At 48.1% G+C, this 18,934-nt stretch overlaps 1 protein-coding gene across 1 annotated transcript in view; it reads left to right on the forward strand.

Annotated features, from left to right (window-relative positions):
• Positions 1-18,934, forward strand: part of trappc9 (trafficking protein particle complex subunit 9) — a 698,770-nt gene that overhangs the window by 147,145 nt on the left and 532,691 nt on the right. The window contains exons 13-14 of the mRNA XM_084311886.1: positions 3,266-3,392; positions 6,916-7,048. Of these exons, the coding sequence (XP_084168012.1) occupies positions 3,266-3,392; positions 6,916-7,048 (260 nt within the window). The remainder of the gene's footprint in view (positions 1-3,265; positions 3,393-6,915; positions 7,049-18,934) is intronic.

Raw genomic sequence — 18,934 nt, forward strand, 5'->3', positions numbered from 1 at the left:
TTTGTTCATAGTGCGTATATATACTGCGCTACTAAAGTAGGACTTTCTTTTCAGTCCAGTTTCTTACCCTCCAATAGAGTCACAGACGTAAAGCCTCCCCGCGACGCCACGTGTGGGAGTAAGGCCAAGTTCGCCTACTGTAAAGTGTAGCTTTCAACACCTACCATCGGTATTGAGACATCGTGTATATTAATATTTGAATAGTCATATTTGGCACTATATCGTCGAGTTGGACGTAGTCTATTAAGCTAATAATAGTCTGTTAATATATAGTGCTTCGTGCGGTGAGAATACTACCGTAGTCAGTACCCCATCGTTTCGGGCAGAGAACTGGCTGCTTACCCAGGGTGGTTGACCCCATGTGAAGCTGCACCCGAGGAGCCCCAGAGCCGACGAGCGAGTGGACCTGTATACCGGATTATTCTACCGACGACAGCCCGCCTTCCCAGGCACGGATTATGCTTTGTATACTTTGATTATTCCATGGATAAAGACCCCCGACACTGCCGTGTGTTGGAACCCCCCCCCCCTGGAGAGGACGCAAGGTGAGGAGACGCTCTGCAAGACGAGGTCGCTTCACGTCTCTCCCCCGTGGACCGGAGAGAGCCGGCCCACAAAGAGTCCACCTGCTTTCATCTGTGGTCCAAGGATCGCCGGCGCATTGAACGGCACTACAGTGGGTTCACCTGGGATACCCTTGGCCGGACGAGGCAGCCGGATTCTACCCCCCCCCCCCCCCCTCCTACTCCTGTCGGCTTACAAGCGACCGGATTAACCCCCTCTAGTGTATCTAGTATATAATCATTAAAGTATCATTGCTGTTATTCCTTAACTATTCCAGGTCGTATATTTACCACCTGCGCCTTCAGAGATTGGACATTCTCTATTGATATACCGACGAATACTCTTTGCCATAAAAGTGCATACTATTTCAATTCATAAATGTAATTAAGTGATTAAGTGCTTGTTCTACACACCATCGCTGTGTAGAAATAAAGACCTGTTTCGACTTCGTACATTTGTGTTGGATCCGTTTCATCTACGTGAGAGTGTTTATGATAATATATTTATGCCGTGTACTGGGTGGCCGAATATTAAGTACAAAGGTAGTGGTAGTAAGTATCATATCTAGTAATACAGTCAGGGAATTGTACCCCTCAGTTACAAGTATGAAGTTACACCTTTTGAACTCAAGAGGGCGATACTACACAGGTTTGTTGGTAATCAGCTTTCTCGCTGATTGTGTCAAAATAAAGTATTCAATCAAATCAATCAATCAATCGCACCTGTTTACAACGTGCCATAGTGAACCTATTGTCATTGAAATACCTGCATTTAAAAAAACATTTATTAATACATTTTCCATCATTGTCCATTGCAATTAGCCTCACCCCCTTTCATATCTCATGAACCATTTGTCGTAGAGACTTATGGCAGGTGTCAATGAACTTAAAGTTAAAGGGTTATTCCACACAAATTGTTTGAAAGGTTTATTCCACCCAAATAGTTTTAAAGGTGTATTCCATCCAATAGTGTAATCGTGTATACTACTGTAATACTGTGTAATAATTTGTAATAATTTGTAATAGTTTGTAATAGTTTGTAATGGTGTAATAGTTTGTAATGGTGTAATATTGTAGGAATAATAATAGGAATAATGGAGGGATATCTGCTTTCATTGGTCTATGTTTGCCCTGCCCCCTACACTTTAGCCTAAAGTTAACAATCAGTTCAAATGGAACAAAAAGTAATCATGGCTGATGCTGTACATGTTGATCTGCTCTCCGATTGGTGTTCGCTCTTACGAAAGGTGGGAGAAAAAATGCAAAAAAGCAACATCTTATCTTAACAATATACTCACTTTGGTCACGCCTCTCTGCTCCTCACTCCTCTCTGCTCCTCACTCCTCACCCCTCCTCTCTGCTCCTCACTCCTCTCTGCTCCTCTCTGCTCCTCACTCCTCTCTGCTCCTCACTCCTCTCTGCTCCTCACTCCTCTCTGCTCCTCTCTCCTCACTCCTCCTCACTGCTCCTCACTCCTCTCTGCTCCTCACTCCTCTCTCCTCTCTGCTCCTCACTGCTCCTCACTCCTCACTGCTCCTCACTCCTCTCTGCTCCTCACTCCTCTCTGCTCCTCACTCCTCTCTGCTCCTCACTCCTCTCTGCTCCTCACTCCTCTCTGCTCCTCACTCCTCTCTGCTCCTCTCTGCTCCTCACTCCTCTCTGCTCCTCTCTGCTCCTCACTCCTCTCTGCTCCTCACTCCTCTCTGCTCCTCACTCCTCTCTGCTCCTCTCTGCTCCTCACTCCTCTCTGCTCCTCACTCCTCTCTGCTCCTCACTCCTCTCTGCTCCTCTCTCCTCACTCCTCTCTGCTCCTCACTCCTCACTCCTCTCTGCTCCTCACTCCTCTCTGCTCCTCACTCCTCACTCCTCTCTGCTCCTCACTCCTCCTCACTCCTCTCTGCTCCTCACTCCTCTCTGCTCCTCACTCCTCACTCCTCTCTGCTCCTCACTCCTCTCTGCTCCTCACTCCTCTCTGCTCCTCACTCCTCACTCCTCCTCTCTCCTCACTCCTCCTCACTCCTCTCTGCTCCTCACTCCTCTCTGCTCCTCACTCCTCTCTGCTCCTCACTCCTCACTCCTCCTCTCTGCTCCTCACTCCTCTCTGCTCCTCACTCCTCTCTGCTCCTCACTCCTCTCTGCTCCTCACTCCTCTCTGCTCCTCACTCCTCTCTGCTCCTCACTCCTCTCTCCTCACTCCTCTCTGCTCCTCACTCCTCTCTGCTCCTCACTCCTCTCTGCTCCTCACTCCTCTCTGCTCCTCACTCCTCTCTGCTCCTCACTCCTCTCTGCTCCTCACTCCTCACTCCTCTCTGCTCCTCTCTGCTCCTCACTCCTCTCTGCTCCTCACTCCTCACTCCTCTCTGCTCCTCACTCCTCTCTGCTCCTCACTCCTCTCTCCTCACTCCTCTCTGCTCCTCACTCCTCTCTGCTCCTCACTCCTCACCCCTCTTCTCTGCTCCTCACTCCTCTCTGCTCCTCTCTGCTCCTCACTCCTCTCTGCTCCTCACTCCTCACTCCTCTCTGCTCCTCACTCCTCTCTGCTCCTCACTCCTCCTTGCTCTTCCATTCAGGTAATGAATGAAAACTGGTTGGTTAAAAAGAAAAAGAAAAAAAAATACTTTTTTTGACACAGGCAATGGGATCCCAGCGTTAGACAAGCAAGGCTGATGTTGTGCCCTGTTGTGTTCTTCTCTGACCACCAGGGTTTGCTGACCTCCGGGGTGGAGTTTGAGTCCCTACCTGCTGCCTTGTCCCTCCCTGCAGAGTCTGGTCTGTACCCTGTCACTCTGGTCGGGGTCCCACGCACCGCAGGCAACATCACTGTCAACGGTGAGGCCAGCTGTTCGGCTGCTCTATTGCTCTGCTTTATTTATTTGTTGACATGATGATTAATTGGACAAACTTGCTATGACTTGTGTGTATGATGTACATCTTTCTTTGTTCAAAGTGCTGTGTTGTGTTATATTTCTAAATTACAATGGAAGATGTGAATTCCTTCTTAGAAAGGGGTTGAATGGGGCGGCTGGGTAGCGCAGCGGACTAAGCGTCTGTCTACCACCGCAGAGACAGTGGGATCGAATCCAGCTGTGGTGCCTCCGGGTTGGCCGACCGTCCATACTGACACAATTGGCAGTGTCAGCGGGTGGGAAAGCCGGTGGGGTGGGTCCTGGTCGTTGCAAACAGCGACTCCTACAGTTCGGTCTGGGCGCCTGCACAGCAAGGGAAGGATCTAGGAGAGGTAGTGTGACCTTCCACACGTTACACTCTCCCAGTGAGAGTCTGCGCTGCCAGGTGAAAAGAAGCGGTGGGCTGGGTACACATGTGTCGGAGGAAGCATATGATAGTCTCCGCCCTCCCGGACCGACGGTAGGGGGTAGAGTGCGCAACGACCAGGAAGGGGATTGTGAATTGGCATAGCGACTAACATTGGGAGGGGAGAAAAACTGAAAAAGGAGGGGGAAAAAGACAATTTAAAAAAAAAAAGAAAAAAGAAAGGGGTTGAATGTACTGGTCCGAATGTAAGACGACCCCTCTTTTTCAAGACTCGATGCAAATTCTATACTTCCACAAACCTCAAGATGGTTTCAGATGAATAGGCTTTCATTAAATGTCAATAAATCTAATTATATGATTTTCAGAAATAAAAACTACAAATATTCAAAACAGGACTCTAAATGACATATTAATGATATTGAAATTAAACAGGTGTCACATGCTAAATTCTTAGGTGTCATTGTTGATGAAGGCCTTACATGGAAAAAACCTTATGGCATTATTAGAAGGATTTCTTCTCTTCGCTCCTGTCTTTTGACACTTTATCATAGTTTGATATACCCATATTTATCCGCTGTGTCTGTCCGTCTGCATCTGTTTTTTTAATACATTTTCAATGACTAGTATCCATTTGTTGGACAGACAGAGTTGACGTTATGTTCTAATTAAAAAATAAACCAACGGACAGTAATACCTTCCCTCAATTTTCTTCCTGTCAAGCTGCTGCCGGGTTTAAGACGTCACTGTCGTCTCTAGAGCCTCCTCTCTCTCATTCAGTTAAATCTACTCTAAATGAAAGTGAAACTTAAGCTACTCTGTAAGCTACTAGATCTGCTGTCCACGCCGACACATTCATTTTAATATAATGTTGTCTGACTAAGTATTCGCCGTGCAGATTGATTGATTGAATGAAAGTTTTATTAACAGATTCCAGAATGGGTACAATACAGTACGGCTCAATACACACAATTGTTAAGGGGATGCAGACCAGAGAAAGACTTTCGTCTTGTTTACATCAGGGTCCCCCATTTTCAATTCATAATGAATTTTAAGTAAGGGTGCAACTTGCTCCGTGCAATCCATTCTTTGTGGATCTAGCCCTTAGTATTTTACAAATGAGAGTTTTCTTTTATTTGATGAATGTGTGTGTGTGTACTGATATGGGAAAATGAACTAAATGGGTTTTATTTCTATAAAGAAACGGTAAGGGGGGCCGTGGACAAGTAATGTACTTGGCGGATGCCTGAACACAGAGGAACTACCGCGGCAAGCCTAGCTTAGAGATATGGCTTGGTTATGTGCTTTGTTAAAAAGTGTAAAAGGCCAGCTAGTGTTATGGATTCCATTCCATCCTCTGTGAAAAGATCAGCAGGGGTCCAGCGAACTGCTCTGTATTCGCTCCTCCCGTTCATATAAGATGAATGAGCACCTGTCATTCTTGAACTTGAGAGTTGGGTAATTGGATGAAACTCTTTGAAGGTATTTTTCTCTCAACTAATTGAAGAAAGGTTTTTGAAGTGCTTCACATGCTTCACCGACCCCGTTCCCACCTGGTGCTTAGATCCAATCTGGGTGATCCCATCACAAGTTAAGCTCTTAAGTATACAGGTGGGAATGCATGCGCCCGAGACGCATTTTTGATTTTGATTTGATTTGAAAACCTTTATTTATCCCCGAGGGGAGATTCAGATGTCCATCACAGCATAACAGCAATTTAAAAACGGTCAATAGAAACTACACTTATTTAGTATGTGTTAAAAACAAAGATGGACAAATACATAGGGCTAAAAAGAAGAGCTAAAATAGGGCTAAAATAGAGCTAAAAGTGGTGACTGGAAGAAAAGAAAAGAAACAAGTCCAATCGTGATGTTAAATAATGAATTGGTTACAGTCCACAACCCAGTTAGCCCGTCCTGCCCCTGCCTGGTTGTGGAGCCTGATTGCCACCGGCACAAAGGACTGCCCGAAGCGCTTGAGGACGCATTGAGAGTTGAGTCCACATTGGGAGGTTGTCTTGGCGCAATATGACCACATTCTGTTAACAGTATGTAGGCAAATGCGTCTTGGGTCAAGGACCGCCTAGTCAACTGCTTCATGTCTTCTGGAGTCGTGGCCATCAACCTAGTTCTATATAATTCTATGCTGAACACGGAGAAGGTGAAAGTCTCTGCTCTTCTGTCTTCCTCCTATTTCTCATCTCCAGTTGGTTCTCAAATTTCACTTCATCCATGATGTCAAAACGCCCATATAGGCTATATTATATATCCATTCAAATTAGGGATGTCCGATATTGGCATAAAAATGTGATATCGGAAAATATCGGTATCGGTTTTTAACCGATTTATTTAACCTTTATTTACCTAGGCAAGCAAGTAAGAAGAAATTATTATTTTATTTATTGTCAAAGTATGCATAATGTTGTGTTAATTACACGACAAGAGATATATAACGTTAATTACTTGAAATTATTCAGTTTTTTGGGGGGGGGGAACCCTGCATATATCGGTATCGGTTGATATCGGTATTGGAAATTAAGAGTTGGACAATATCGGTATATCGGTATCGGTAAAAAAGCCAATATCGAGCATATACATAAAAAATAAATATGTATTTATTAACCTTTCAATTATTTAACCGAGAGAGAATCAAGACAAGCAGTGCATAACATTATAATGAAACTGGCCAGCAGGTTATTCAGTGTGATGCACCATCCATTCTCGAACCACATTCAGAGGTGGTCTGGGTCGCATTATGGCCACGTTCTATTAGCAGTGTGAACACAAATGCACACTGGGCCACTTGAGAGACTGCCTACTCAACTGACGTCTGTACTTAGAGCTGTCCACTTGTGATCGGATCACCCAGATTGGATCTTAATGCCAGCCAGCCTCACCGTGGTTTGTTACAGTGTCTGTCTTTATCACACCCAGAGTGTAGATACATATTATATATTATTATTATTATTATTAACACCTTATCTTGGAGGTCCTTTTCCTCAGCAGCACAGATACAGTAGACTGTTCCGCTGCTCATCCCCATCCTGGCATCTATATTACTACTATCTTCTTCTATTCCCCAGGATACCACACATCTGTGTTTGGTGTTACCAGTGACTGTCTCTTGGAGGGCCTGCCCAGTGTGAAGACCAGCGGCTGTTTCGTTGAAGTCATCCCCTCCCTACCTCGCCTCCAGCTCAGCACCTCCCTGCCACGGTACGCATACTATAGAGTCTTTATTATAGACCCTACCCTGATCTCACAGCACCTACCCTGATCTCACAGCACCTACCCTGATCTCACAGCACCTACCCTGATCTCACAGCACCTACCCTGATCTCACAGCTCCTACCCTGATCTTACAGCCCCTACCCTGATCTCACAGCACCTACCCTGATCTCACAGCACCTACCCTGATCTCACAGCACCTACCCTGATCTCACAGCACCTACCCTGATCTCACAGCACCTACCCTGATCTCACAGCACCTACCCTGATCTCACAGCCCCTACCCTGATCTCACAGCACCTACCCTGATCTCACAGCTCCTACCCTGATCTCACAGCTCCTACCCTGATCTCACAGCACCTAAACAGATCTCACAGCACCTACCCTGATCTCACAGCACCTACCCTGATCTCACAGCACCTACCCTGATCTCACAGCACCTACCCTGATCTCACAGCACCTACCCTGATCTCACAGCACCTACCCTGATCTCACAGCACCTACCCTGATCTCACAGCACCTACCCTGATCTCACAGCCCCTACCCTGATCTCACAGCACCTACCCTGATCTCACAGCACCTACCCTGATCTCACAGCACCTACCCTGATCTTACAGCCTCTAACCCTGATCTCACAGCCTCTAACCCTGATCTTACAGCACCTACCCTGATCTCACAGCACCTACCCTGATCTCACAGCACCTACCCTGATCTCACAGCACCTACCCTGATCTCACAGCCTCTAACCCTGATCTCACAGCCTCTAACCCTGATCTTACAGCACCTACCCTGATCTCACAGCCCCTACCCTGATCTCACAGCCCCTACCCTGATCTTACAGCACCTACCCTGATCTCACAGCCCCTACCCTGATCTCACAGCACCTACCCTGATCTCACAGCACCTACCCTGATCTTACAGCCCCTACCCTGATCTCACAGCCCCTACCCTGATCTCACAGCCCCTACCCTGATCTTACAGCACCTACCCTGATCTCACAGCCCCTACCCTGATCTCACAGCACCTACCCTGATCTCACAGCACCTACCCTGATCTCACAGCCCCTACCCTGATCTCACAGCCCCTACCCTGATCTCACAGCCCCTACCCTGATCTCACAGCCGCTACCCTGATCTCACAGCCCCTACCCTGATCTCACAGCACCTACCCTGATCTCTCAGCCCCTACCCTGATCTCACAGCACCTACCCTGATCTCTCAGCCCCTACCCTGATCTCACAGCACCTACCCTGATCTCACAGCACCTACCCTGATCTCACAGCACCTACCCTGATCTCACAGCTCCTGCTTTTTATTTACAACTTGGGGCCAACAAACTCAGACTGGGTTGGGCCTTCATTTATGAGAATTGATTTGGGCTGGGCTCAGTCCTGATTTAGTTTAGTTTTTTCGTAGCCGTGTGACTGGCGCACATTCCCTGACCCTACTGCTCTGCGTCACTGCTCTGCGTCTCTCCTCTTCTCTGAACTGATGTTGCTCTTCCTCTCCCGCTATCAAAATACAATTATTTCTGGTTGTTCCCCTGGTTGTGAAAGCTGTTAAAGGACCATAGCAGTCTTTTTGACATGTTGGTTCCAAGTCATTCTTCTTAAAGGACCATACCAGTCTTTTTGACATGTTGGTTCTTCTTAAAGAATGCCCTTTATTCATTTGGTTAGATTTTTTTTACACTTGATCTCAAGAAGGTACTGAATGAGAGCTCAGTGGCTTTTTTCATGTCTGGTGTTATTCACCATCAAAGATGAAAAAAAATATATATAATATTAATAATAATTTATGTTCTCCTTTGGTTCATTACAATTTACTCAAGCATTGTAACATACACAATATTTCGGACACTGGGAATACATTCCCTGAGGTCCATAGATGTCCCTAGATACCAAGAACAATTTTCAGAAAATATGGCTAGGGCATAAGAGGTTAAAGCACCATACCAGTACTTTTGATATGTTGGTTCCAACTCATTCTTCTTGCGATACCTAATTATTATTAGATTATTGCCCACAACAGTTAACATTTTCTTTCTACTTTATCGTCTACTCAGTGGAACCGGGACGCGTGTACCGGTTCCGCAACAGTAAGTGACTTCCGGGTAGGCCTGATTGGCCCCGACAGGCACGTGACGCGGCAAACTCAGGACGCGCAACGAGGCTGCTGAGAGCTGTCGCGCGGAAATAGGCTGTCTATTGCCATTCTCTAACACAAACTCTAACCTTAACCAGCTCCTTAACAGCGCCTAAACTTAACCGTTCTAACCTTAACCAACTCCGAAACAATGCCTAACCTTAACCTTAACCTTAACCATGCCTAACCTTAACCATAGAAAGAATATTGCCATTCTCTAACACAAACTCTAACCTTAACCAGCTCCTTAACAGCGCCTAAACTTAACCGTTCTAACCTTAACCAACTCCGAAACAATGCCTAACCTTAACCATGCCTAACCTTAACCGGCGAAAGAATACACGTTAAAAAAAAAATCACGTTAAAAAAAAAAAATTCGATGGGATTCGAACTCGTCAACAACGGACCGCAGGATCGCAGGACCGCTGCTCTGCGAGGTGAGCTAAAGCGCTGAATGATAGTCATAGCGGATTTGGACGGTTACATCATTCCGCAAGCTCTGCCGCGCGGCAGAGAAAGTTGCGCGTCACGTGCCTGTCGGGGCCAATCAGGCCTACCCCGGAAGTCACTTACTGTTGCGGAACAGCTACACGCAACCGGGACACATGCAGCCCTTTTGATTTATTTCCTGTTGTTTGAAATATGTTAACCAGTGAGGTGTATCCATTCGACTAGACCTACTGCAAGCAAATAGCACGATATGGTTGAATTAAAATGATTACTTTTTCAGTGATCTCAGGGGGGGGACAGTGGCTCAGGGGGTAGAGCAGTCGTCTGGTAATCGGAAGGTTCCCGGTTCGATTCAGATGAGCAGGTTGGCACCTTGCATGGTCGGTGTGTGAATGTGAGAATGTGAGGCATAAGCGATTTAGATAATAGTATAATCTATACTGTTAGCTAACCAAGTCCTAAAAAACAACAAAGGATTCTATTGGAGTGCTGGCACATTCTACAGTATATGACGGTAGAGTGAGTGGAAAAAACTAAATGCCATTCAGGACCATACCTCTGAATATAGTGTTTTAGAGGCTTTTGATGTGAAAGGTCTGTACTCTCTTGGGTTCTGAAGATACCGCAGTAGAGGCATGAATTGAATAACAAAAGGAGAAAAGTAATACTTGCCCTGAGGGCTGATCTCTCTACGAGGGCTGATCTCTCTTATGTCCAACGGTAGACTCGTTAGTCATCAAAGCGAATCTCTCTCGGTCCTCACTCCACAATGGTGGAACGAACTTCCAACCACGGTCAGGACAGCCGAAACCCGCCCAATTTTCTGCCGTCGACTAAAAACACACTTCTTCACTGGAAAAAAAAACTAAAAACTAAAAAATACGAACTTTCATACTTTTACTTTTACTATTATGCACGTTGCTACTTAATCTACCTTGCCTATATTACTACCTACTATGCTATGTCTATACTACTATGCACTCAAGACTGTAGCAACACTGTTTGATGAAGAATGTTATTTAGCTGCCAGAGTTGTACCCCTCCTGCTGACTTGTTGTACAGAACTTATAAGATAAGTCGGGTTCCCACAGGGTCTTAAAAAGTCTTACATTTAATAATCAGAATTATAGGCCTTAAGAAAGTCTTTAAAAGCTCTTAAGTGGATTAGGAAGTTACTTCTATGTTGATACACCTTCTCTGTATCTCGTTTAACTGTGTTTGGGGGGAAATGTCTGGGCTGCAATGTCAGCAGTACACTAATCAGTTCCTCCTCAACAATTTGTATGGAATGACTTCTTTTCTTTCATAGTCATTTTCCTTCATACTTTTTTTTACCAGTATGACCATGAAATAGGTATTAAATTATATTCAAAGTGGTCTTAAAATGGTCTTACGTTTAATTTGTCGAACCCCTGTATATTCCACAGCTTGGTCAAATACTAGATAATGATTGGCTGACATTCTAAGAACATGCATGATGATTTTTGCGATCACCTGTGCAGTATAAGTAATACAAACACACTGTTCCTTACTGTCGACAGGAACATAGTGTCATAATATATTATAGGCAAAGCAAAGTGCAATGACTACGAGCCACCACTAGGGGCATAGTGGCTAACCTTGACTGACTGACGGTGCTGGTCTACCAGGCGTGTGTGTCCAGCAACCCATGGGATTCAGTAGGGCGGCTATCAGACTCAGTTTTGTCTACATGGCAGTCTTCTTCAGTTTCAATATAGATGATTAACTGTGGTGTATAGGGGAGGGACAACTCAATTAGAGCGGGAATCATTCCGCTTCACAAAGGGAGGTGTTCAGACGCTCCATGCCCTGGAATGGCTCCATCGCTGGGGACGATCGAGCAATGATTACCCCTTAAATCACCAGTGTTTAACATATCCTTTTTGTTATTCATAGCGCTGCTGAATGCTGTGGAGATAGTAGACTATAGAACTGTTCCCTCTGGCATGTTTTACAATATGGTTTCACTGGTCAAAGGAAATTAAGCCTCGTCACTCTCCGCTACCAAAGAACCACTCTGAGCTTTATGTGAAAAGCCATTGAGTTTTTTGCCAAGGCCATTTACAGCACGTTGTGCCCCTGTGGCTGTTAAAGCGCTTTATAAATAAAGTTGGATTGGATTGCATTGGATCAGCACTATCGACTCATAATGAATAAAGTATTGGATAGTCAATGACAATATGACTTTGAGGCACATTTTTCTATTGATCTAGATATAAGTACTTTATTCATCCACGGGGGTGATCAGGGTTTTGTCAGCGGTAATGAAAACAATAAAGATATTGAGTATCAAGTCAATAGAGATTATTACAAAAAAACTATACAGATATGTCACCTGGTGATCATCTCGGATGGCTACACCATTCTCAACGATCTCCTTACCTGGCTAAATGGAAGTCTGTCATTGTGGCGGACATTGTAGAACCGGATGACAGTTGGCACAAAATAACTCCTAAAAGGCTTCTTGGCACAGTGTGGCGGACGGTATGATCTTGATGACTCACATCGTGGAGAGGGTGGAGGACATTGTTCTTAATAGCAGCTTGTTTAGCGATGGTTCTCTCTCAAATCAAATCGAATGTATTTGTAAGGCCCCAACAACAACAACAACACACGTTAATGTGCCCATGTGGGCCGGACATGTCTTCTTTAAACACGTCGCGAAGAAACATCACAGTAAATCAAGAACAGAACCAAGACACCATGAAGTCAGGGGACGACAGTGGCTCGGGAGGTAGAGCAGGAGGTTCCCGGTTCGATTCCCGCTCCTCCCGGGCAGCGTGTCCTTGAGCATGACACTTAACCCGATGAGCAGGTTGGCACCTTGCATTGTTGCCTCCGCCGTCGGTGTGTGAATGTGTGCGTGAACGGGTAAAATGTGAGTAACTGTAATTGTAAAGCGCTTTTGGATAAAATCGCTATATAAAAAAGCAGCCATTTACCAAAAAGTCCAAAATAAAATGTAAAATAAATAAATGAATAAATGAATGCAACACTCCCAGACATACCCCACGCGAAGGTACGTAAAAACTCACTAAAAACCTAGCAATAGGAAAAAAGCACCACAGGCAATGTGGAGGGGAGAAACCTTAGAAGGGTTGTTCAAGGGTGGATCTCCCTTCTTGGATGTCAGTGATAGTAGTGCTGCTATAAAACAGGCGAAACAGTTGGTAAGCATGCACATATACATGTAATGAAACACAAATAGAATGTTCAAAAGAACATTTTGAAAGATTGAAAATACAGCTGATGACGGATCCTATTTGAGGTATGGGGGCGGCATAGAGAGGATCGCATCCTCCCGGCCATCATCGCAGGACGTCCACCACTCCGGTCATCACCACGGGACATAATAGTTCATAATAGCAGCTTGTTTAGCAATGGTTCTCTCTCTCCCCCACTGCTTCCAGTGACTCCTCTCTCTCTCCCCCACTGCTTCCAGTGACTCCTCTCTCTCTCCCCCACTGCCTCCAGTGAGTCCCCTCTCTCCCCCACTGCCTCCAGTGAGTCCTCTCTCTCTCCCCCACTGCCTCCAGTGAGTCCCCTCTCTCCCCCACTGCCTCCAGCGAGGCCTCTCTCTCCCCCACTGCCTCCAGTGAGTCCCCTCTCTCCCCCACTGCCTCCAGTGAGTTCTCTCTCTCCCCCACTGCCTCCAGTGAGTCCTATCTCTCCCCCACTGCCTCCAGTGAGTTCTCTCTCTCCCCCACTGCCTCCAGTGAGTCCTCTCTCTCCCCCACTGCCTCCAGTGAGTCCTCTCTCTCTCCCCCACTGCCTCCAGTGAGTCCCCTCTCTCCCCCACTGCCTCCAGCGAGTCCCCTCTCTCCCCCACTGCCTCCAGCGAGGCCTCTCTCTCCCCCACTGCCTCCAGTGAGTCCTCTCTCTCTCCCCACTGCCTCAGCGAGGCCTCTCTCTCCCCCACTGCCTCCAGTGAGTCCTCTCTCTCCCCCACTGCCTCCAGTGAGTCCTCTCTCTCCCCACTGCCTCCAGTGAGTCCTCTCTCTCCCCACTGCCTCAAGTGAGTCCTCTCTCTCCCCCACTGCCTCCAGTGAGTCCTCTCTCTCTCCCACTGCCTCCAGTGAGTTCTCTCTCTCCCCCACTGCCTCCAGTGAGTCCTCGTTCTCCCCCACTGCCTCCAGTGAGTCCTCTCTCTCTCCCCCACTGCCTCCAGTGAGTCCTCTCTCTCTCCCCCACTGCCTCCAGTGAGTCCTCTCTCTCTCCCCCACTGCCTCCAGTGAGTCATCTCTCTCTCCCCCACTGCCTCCAGTGAGTCCTCTCTCTCTCCCCCACTGCCTCCAGTGAGTCCTCTCTCTCTCCCCCACTGCCTCCAGTGAGTCCTCTCTCTCTCCCCCACTGCCTCCAGTGAGTCCCCTCTCTCCCCACTGCCTCCAGTGAGTCCTCTCTCTCTCCCCCACTGCATCCAGTGAGTCTCTCTCTCTCCCCCACTGCCTCCAGTGAGTCCTCTCTCTCCCCCACTGCCTCCAGTGAGTCCCCTCTCTCCCCCACTGCCTCCAGTGAGTCCTCTCTCTTCCCACTGCTCCAGTGAGTCCTCTCTCTCTCCCCACTGCCTCCAGTGAGTCCTCTCTCTCTCCCCCACTGCCTCCAGTGAGGCCTCTCTCTCTCCCCCACTGCCTCCAGTGAGTCCTCGCTCTCTCCCCACTGCCTCCAGTGAGTCCTCTCTCTCTCCCCCACTGCCTCCAGTGAGTCCTCTCTCTCTCCCCACTGCCTCCAGTGAGTCCTCTCTCTCTCCCCCACTGCCTCCAGTGAGTCCTCTCTCTCTCCCCCACTGCCTCCAGTGAGTCCTCTCTCTCTCCCCCACTGCCTCCAGTGAGGCCTCTCTCTCTCCCCCACTGCCTCCAGTGAGTCCTCGCTCTGCCCCCGGCCAGGACGGAGCTTCCTGCAGACGTTCAACACAAGTTGACTAGTTCTTGGTGCTACGTTGAAATGTAAACCTAAACATCTAATTCTAGATTACACCACAACAAGTGGTACAATACAGTGCGGCTAGGTGCGTGCGGTTGTTGCAGCTAATGGGGACCGTTTAAATAACAAAACACCATATTGAATGAATACATGTGTGTGGGAATCGGAACGATGAGGTTTCTTCGTGGACCATTCAGGGGGGGGGGGGGGGGGGGGCTGGACTTTCTGGGGGTGCTGGACTTTCTGCGGGGGGGGGCTGTACTTTCTGGGGGGGGGGGCTGTACTTTCTGAGGGGGGGGCTGGACTTTCTGGGGGGGGGGCTGTACTTTCTGGGGGGGGCTGTACTTTCTGGGGGGGGGGGCTGTACTTTCTGGGGGGGCTGAACTTTCTGGGGGGGGGGGGGGGGGGGGGGGGGGCTGTACTTTCTGTGGGGGCTGGACTTTCAGGGGGGGCTGAACTTTCTGGGGGGGGGCTGTACTTTCTGGGGGGGCTGGACTTTCTGAGGGGGGGGGGGCTGTACTTTCTGGGGGGGCTGAACTTTCTGAGGGGGGGGCTGTACTTTCTGGGGGGGCTGTACTTTCTGGGGGGGGGGCTGGACTTTCTGGGGGGGCTGGACTTTCTGAGGAGGGGGCTGGACTTTCTGGGGGGGGAGGCTGTACTTTCTGGGGGGGCTGAACTTTCTGGGGGGGGGGGGGCTGGACTTTCTGGGGGTGCTGGACTTTCTGCGGAGGGGGGGGGGCTGTACTTTCTTGGGGGGCTGGACTTTCTTAGGGGGGGGGCTGTACTTTCTGAGGGGTGGGGTTGAACTTTCTGAGGGGGGGGCTGGACTTTCTGGGGGGGGCTGGACTTTCTGAGGGGGGGGGCTGGACTTTCTGAGGGGGGGCTGGACTTTCTGGGGGGGCTGGACTTTCTGAGGGGGGGCTGGACTTTCTGGGGGGGGCTGGACTTTCTGAGGGGGGGCTGGACTTTCTGAGGGGGGGGGCTGGACTGTCTGGGGGGGCTGGACTTTGTGGGGGAGCTGCCCAACACGGCAGTGCTGAATGCAGTAGATTGAGCCATGGATGAGACCTGAGGCTTTAATCACACACCACACATAATGCTGCGAGTTAACTAACCACTTTCTTTTTTTTACTTTGAGCTACACGTCTAAATATGAACATATAGATATGCATGAACTGCAATACACACGTCTCCTATTCTGTATGTATTAAAAACCAGTCCTGTAGTCTAATAGAGGAAAGGCTTTGAAGTAGCTCAAGTCGGCTCAGGTCCCAGTACAGTACAGTACATCATGCAATCTGAAGATTGCTAGGAGGCACCACGGAAATAAAACAAATAAGCGGCTTGCTTGATTGAATAAAACATATAATATATATATATATAATTTAATTTAATATAATAATATATCTCAGATGCAAATTCAACCCAGTTCCATTATGGTATTACATTTATGGGAAAACACATGGAAATCTAGGTTCAGTAATAATATTTTTATTTTTTATTTTTATTTTTTTATTTTTAAGCATTTTTACAGCTTTTATTGGTCACGCAGGACTGACAGAGGAGAGGGCGAACGGGAGGAGAGGTGGGGAGGACATCCGACAAATAACGACGGGAGCTGGGATCGAACCCGGGTCGGCTGCGTAGGTGCGCGAGGCACTATGGTATGCGCCACGAGGGCGCCCCGTAATAATACTTTCTTTAATTTATATAAACCGGCTTTCAAGGAACCCAACGCGCTTAACAGAAGATGGGGACAAACTAAGGGGAAGGACATCAGAGGGACATATACCTCTATCATATACAGAGGGAGTCAAACTAAGAGGAAGGACATCAGAGGGACATATACCTCTATCATATACAGAGGGAGACAAACTAAGGGGAAGGACATCAGATGGACATATACCTCTATCATATACAGAGGGAGACAAACTAAGGGGAAGGACATCAGAGGGACATATACCTCTATCATATACAGAGGGAGACAAACTAAGGGGAAGGACATCAGAGGGACATATACCTCTATCATATACAGAGGGAGACAAACTAAGGGGAAGGACATCAGATGGACATATACCTCTATCATATACAGAGGGAGACAAACTAAGGGGAATGACATCAGAGGGACATATACCTCTATCATATACAGAGGGAGACAAACTAAGGTCACATTCACACCAGAGCTGTTTCGTCCGCATTAAACACACCAGAGTTTGTTTCCTCGGTTTGGGGTGGTGTGAAAGCTCATTCAAACTCTGGTGCGGACCAAAAAAGCGAAGTCCGCCTGAAAACGTAGGTCTCGGTTTGCTTCCAAGTGAACCCTGGTGTGTACATTTGTGGTGTGAATGCTCATCGGACCAAACGTAAGACCAAATATAGGAAGTGACCCTATAAACTGTGCATCTTGGTTAGAAGGAAACGAAACAAACACTGCGGTGCGCACTGATAATTGGAAGCACGCGTGAAAATCTTTCCGTGGACAGACGTGGGCGAATGAGGAGGTAAAAGCCCTGATTGAAATAATGGTCAGATGAGCAAATTATACAGCTGCTTTTGGCCACTCACAAAAACAAGGAGGTGTACAAGTTGTTTAGCGAGAGAATGATGGCAATGAGTTTCAATCGAACAATCGATCAATGTCACATCAAAGTTAAAAAAACTGCGTCAGCATTTCAGCAATATATGAGAATAATATGTCCACGCTGGGCTGCTCCACAGAATAAAGTGGTGTGTGTGTGTATGTGTGTGCGCTGGGCTGCTCCTGAGAATAATGTGGTGTGTGTGTGTATGTGTGTGCGCTGGGCTGGGCTGCTCCTGAGAATAATGTGGTATGTGTATCTGTGTGCGTTGTAGAGCTGTCCCCGAAGCCTGTTTTTGGGATTCTTTTTTTTTATCCACTTTTTCTCCTCTTTTTCTATTTTTCTCCCATCCCAATTTCGCTGTGCCAATTCTCCCCTCCCCTGTCCTGAACGTTGCTCGCATATGCCCCCCACTGGCCGGTTGTAGGGAGGATAGAAGCCTTGCATCACGTGTCCCCTCCGATACACGAGGAGGCAGCCTGTCGCATCTTTTCACCTGCCAGCGCGGACTCTCATTGGCGAGGTGTAACGTGTGGGAGGCTCACACTACCCCCGCCATTTCCTGTCTCTGCTGTGCAGGCGTCCCCCAACCGACCTGTAGGAATCGCTGTCCACAACGTCCAGATTACCACCCATCGACCTCCACCCGCTAACTCTGCCAATTGAGTTAGTATGACGGCCGGCCCAAGCCGGAGGCAACGCAGACAGCCGAACCCGGTGTCTCCTGTGTTGGTGACGAGCGCAATGTCCGCGCGCCACCCAGCCGCCCCTGTTTTTGGGATTCTATATATATCCAATAGACGAGCGCCATCGCGTGACATTGTTCAGAAAGTTTGGTGCGCTTGACAAATTGCAGTGTGGGTGGGGGCGGCAACACAGAAGGCTCTGGGACCGACGCGCAGGTTGGCGGTGGGGATGGAGAGGAGACCAGAGTCAGAGGACCGTAGCCTTGGGTGGGATGTAGGGATGGAGGAGGTCGGCTAGGTACCGGGGGGCAAGGGAGTGTAGGGATCTGTAGGTGATTAGGAGAATCTTGAAGTCGATGCGGGACGACAGGAGGACCCCCACTTCCAACGCCTGCCTGTTGCTTCATGAAGTACTAGCATGTAACTTATGGAGGAGAAATAAGTTAAACTGGACTTTGAAGAAGAAGAAGAAGTCTTTATTCATTGCACACATTGACAATGTCGTCATGCAGCGACACACACATGCGATGAGCGGCACACACAGGAACACACACATGCAATTGTTTTGGGGTCAGCGATGAAATTTTTAGTCTCTATCCCGTTGTCCTTCCCCCCAAGGGCAGCCGGGAGTAGACACGGGCTGGGGCGCGGGGGGCCGCGTCCGGGGACCTGTCCAAGTGTTCCTGTCCATCTTCGTCAGGGACGCGACGGCGTTAGCGATCTGTTCTGCATGTTTTTCCATTGGGTTTATATATCTGGAGGGGAAACCCTTGCGAGCACGGGGGGGAGAACATGCAAACTCCACACAGAAAGGCCCGGGAGATACCCCACCTGGGTACCTGGCAACGCGGCGACCTGGTCCCCAAGTGGGAATCGAACCCTGGACCTTCTAGCTGTGAGGCGACAGTGTTAACCACTACACCACCATGCCGCCAAGTGCTGCTACCAAAACCCCCAAACCATGATGGAGTCATGTATGAATGATTACTTACCTGTATATTCAGAAAAGGGATGTTTTGCATGTGAAATACACATCAGAGTCTTTTCTGCAAGCAGGAATTGCAGCTACTTAGG

Source organism: Notolepis coatsorum (assembly GCF_963971535.1).
Source record: "Notolepis coatsorum genome assembly, chromosome: 4".
NCBI classification, from domain to species: Eukaryota; Metazoa; Chordata; class Actinopteri; order Aulopiformes; family Paralepididae; genus Notolepis; species Notolepis coatsorum.